Source organism: Dipteris shenzhenensis, chromosome 13 (genome assembly GCF_047967505.1).
Source record: "Dipteris shenzhenensis isolate YYH24624 ecotype China chromosome 13, Dip_SZ_1.0, whole genome shotgun sequence".
Lineage (NCBI taxonomy): Eukaryota > Viridiplantae > Streptophyta > Polypodiopsida > Gleicheniales > Dipteridaceae > Dipteris > Dipteris shenzhenensis.
The window spans coordinates 24230628-24234150 of NC_141608.1; the positions used below are offsets into that span (position 1 = coordinate 24230628).

Sequence of the window (3523 nt, forward strand, 5' to 3'; positions counted from 1 at the left end):
GAGTTCCTTTGTCTCGCAGCTTTCATGTGCATTTAGCACACTCTCTTTCTTTGTCCTTCACACAGCTATGGGGATGGCTCATGCTCAGTTTCTTTCTCTACTTCCACTAGTTTACATTGGTTCCTAGTCGATTGATGCTCGCCTCAAGATACTACGTATTTGAAGTATTAGTAGCACTGATTGGTGGGTTCCTGTTCATCTAACAGCATCGGTGCTTTGCTAACAGTTGGCGGTAGGTTCTGTTGTGGAATTTTGGGGGAGGAGCATCAAGAGCTGAAGTTCCTATTCTTGCCTATGGATGGAGGAGTGATCATGCAACTGACATGTTCAGCAGAGGCGATGCAGGCGGAGTCAAGGAACGAATGAAATATAAATCTCACATGGTGGATTTCACTATGAAATTTTATATTAGACATTGTGCCAAGTTTATGCAAAACCAAGTAGCATGTTAAATCTCTACTAAGAGAAAAAGCCAAGCCCAAACGCTACCAATGGAGGCAATAAGGATGAGCAATTTCCCATCCCTCTCTCTCTCTCTCTCTCTCTCTCTCTCTCTCTCTCTCTCAGAAGGGCCAGTAAGAATCCAAGTAATATCCCTCCATCATCTTGATGCTATCATTAGGAGAGTAGTACTTAACAATTCTAAAGCTATGGAAATCATGAGCTAGATGCTATTAACTATGAGAGTAATTCTTAAAAATTCTCAATGGTTCTAGATCCATCTTATGAAATTGGGATTTCACAATGGGGCTTAAGTCATAGGAAACAAAGGTATTGGACTTCAAATCCATGCTCCTTACTCTTTTCAATCCAAAACTTTTCCATGAAAACATTTGAACTGATTTCTTGTTGTACCATGTCCAATTTTAAGGCTCCATAAGAATGAACTCAGAAGTAAAGAGAAGGTTCTTTTTTAGGTGAATGAACATAGAAGTATTGCATTAATCTTTGCATTTCTTACTTGTGCATGAGGAGTTTTAATAGTCCATTTAGTTTGCAAAGATGTATCACATTATTTGCATAACAAAACTTACAATATCTTTTTCCATATATATCTCCTTTGGAAGCTCTCTTTTTTGGAGCATGCATTAATTACTACAAAATCATAGAAATAGGCTTAAAACATAGAGAGATGATAAGCAAGAGCATGGAAGGCTTGGAGAGAGAATGAAAGATTGAAATGGAGGTAAGGAGATAATTGAAAAGACACATATATATGGACAAGATAATCAAAAAACTTCTAGACAGCTTATACAATTATGTGTAGTGACAAAAGCACACAAACTCATGGCTTATGGCAAGGCCACATAAGTTTAAGGAAGCTGTCGAGAAGCATATGCATGTTTCTATGACTTTTCAGAAAGATGTGGGTGGCTTCCTTTTTTCCTGGAAAAAAATGGAATTTAACAATTTTCCCAAATGTAGCTCTATGCTTATGGGCCAAAAAAATCATAGCATTTTTTATTGCTATGAATTACAAATCAGGGACGCAAGATAAAGATATTCAAAGAGGAGTTAGGTAGAGATGAAGAACCCATGTGCTCTTGAAGCAATAACTACCCTAAGCTTGCAAGTAACAAAGCCTACTCTAATAATCATCTTAGAACCTTGGGAAAATTAATAAATTCTTTCTTGTCCAGAAAAGAAGGAAGCAACCCACATCTTTGTAAAAAGTCATAGAAACATGCATATGCTTCTCGACAACTAGGCTTGCAATGAATTAGAAATCACGGACGCAAGATAAAGATATTCAAAGAGGAGTTAGTTAGAGATCAAGAACCCATGTGCTCTTGAAGCACTGCCTACCCTAAGCCTCCAAGTAACAAAGCCTACTCTAATAAACATCTTAGAACCTTGGACACCTTCGTATATGTCATCTATAAGAGATTTAACATTGTGATGAGTTTTCAAAATATCTCGTCTCTAAGTCAAGGAGCTATCACATGAAGCAAGGTTGTCCCAAAAGATGTTTATGCTTTAGGATGCATGCTTCTAGCAATTGGAGCTATCTCACATACATGGAGAAGTGGAAATCTAAATAATGGACTTACCATAATTCGTAGAAAAGAACTCGAAGTTGGACAAAGAATGCACGTAGACCCATGATCCAGACCATAGAAGCTGAAATCCAAATAAGAGACACTTGGACTTGACACTTGAAAGACACTTGAAGTGGAAGGTGAGACAGAGAAGCATGGAAAAAACTTTTTTATCACGTGAATTAGGAAGAGGCAGTCTCCCAAGATGCATTAAGGTTGCTCCTTATCATCAACAAACATCACCCTACTAGGAAGGTTGCAGCTTCCTAGTATTGCATCGATGCTGTGTTCATCATCCTTTTTGAGTCCTTTGCAGCTGTCTGTGTCTTACCAGATCGCTTATAATCTCTTATCTGCAAAGCAAGAGTTCATTCTTCAAATTCAACAGGCAATCTAAGAGCCAAGCATTTAATGCTCTTTCAGGAAAAGTATTGCACGTGTAAGACAATTGAGAATCATTTAAAGCTTATCCCACAGACATATATCGGAACCAAAATTTGAGAGGTACAACAAATCAGAGCGCTTGTCTGCCCCTTGGTTCACTCATTTGCACATACCATTTCTGAGATTAGATGCAAGAAATCAAGGAGATTTTTATCATATGCTTACAAGCTTTGCATAGTATTTCTGAGCATGTGTCCGAACTTGAGTCGAGCTTCTGGTTCCAACAAACTTAGCGATTGCTACAAAGTCCGTTCCAAATCTGCTAGAACATGTCTAGGCCACTTAGATTAGACCCAAATGGCAGTTTGCAAGAAACACACGTCTGGCCTTCGTCAGTCAACTTACGTTTTCAAGGCCTTTTCGAACCTTTGCCGTTCTTCTGTCGTCCAATATCGGCTTTCGGACCCCATCTGGTGACGGTGAGATTGGTCACTCAAAAATCAATACAGAGTCCAATCCTGTTCAATGCACAGTATTTTCTAACAAGAAAACTTTATACCTCCAAAGAGAAGATTGCATACCTTCGTTTCCCTGGGAGATGACCTATCTCGCTGCTGCTCCTGTGCCCGTAGAAGGAGTATCTGCTTCAGACAATCAAACAAACGATTGATGCGCCTATTATTCCACGGCTTGACAGATTTCTCTAAGTGTTAAGTGACACGTGAATGGTCACCTTTTGTTTCGCTTCTTCCAATTCCCTCTCAAGGTGCTCAAGGTCTTCCGGACCTAGATTGTCAGTTTGCAAGTATGCTTCTGGTTCAATCTTCACAGAGCGGGCTGGAGGAGCAAGCAATCCGAATGTGAAAGGGTCCATTCTCTGATCATAAAGCTAAAACCAAGGCAAAGTTTCTGAAAGTAAGAGCACATGCAACCAATCTTGTTCAACTATAATCAATGTATTGGCATTTGCTGATTCCGACGAGGGCAAAGACTGCAAGAACACCACAACGCCGGTGAATCAACGATGGCGAAATTCAGGTAGGCAGAGCCATAGTTGTAACTGATTGAGCGTATTCTTCATTTTAAGTCCCGATTGTTAA

General features: G+C 39.5%; 1 protein-coding gene across 1 annotated transcript; it reads right to left on the minus strand.

Moving 5' to 3' along the window:
• Positions 1-2305: 2305 nt before the first annotated feature.
• On the minus strand, positions 2306-3297 carry LOC147895195 (uncharacterized). The gene is made up of 5 exons (XM_087383328.1): positions 3157-3297; positions 3005-3064; positions 2829-2893; positions 2649-2742; positions 2306-2392 (listed from the first exon to the last, which is right to left on the minus strand). The coding sequence occupies exons 1-5, from the start codon at positions 3295-3297 to the stop codon at positions 2306-2308; spliced, it is 447 nt and encodes a 148-aa protein (XP_087239454.1).
• Between the last annotated feature and the right edge of the window lie 226 nt (positions 3298-3523).

Excerpts from the sequence above, each read along its gene's own strand:
- LOC147895195 (XM_087383328.1), bottom strand. The coding sequence starts at position 3,297 with ATGGACCCTTTCACATTCGGATTGCTTGCTCCTCCAGCCCGCTCTGTG. Across the intron at positions 3,065-3,156 it reads TGGAAGAAGCGAAACAAAAG|ATACTCCTTCTACGGGCACA; the intron begins GTGACCATTCAC and ends TGTCTGAAGCAG. Across the intron at positions 2,393-2,648 it reads AGAAATACTATGCAAAGCTT|ATAAGAGATTATAAGCGATC; the intron begins GTAAGCATATGA and ends CTTGCTTTGCAG.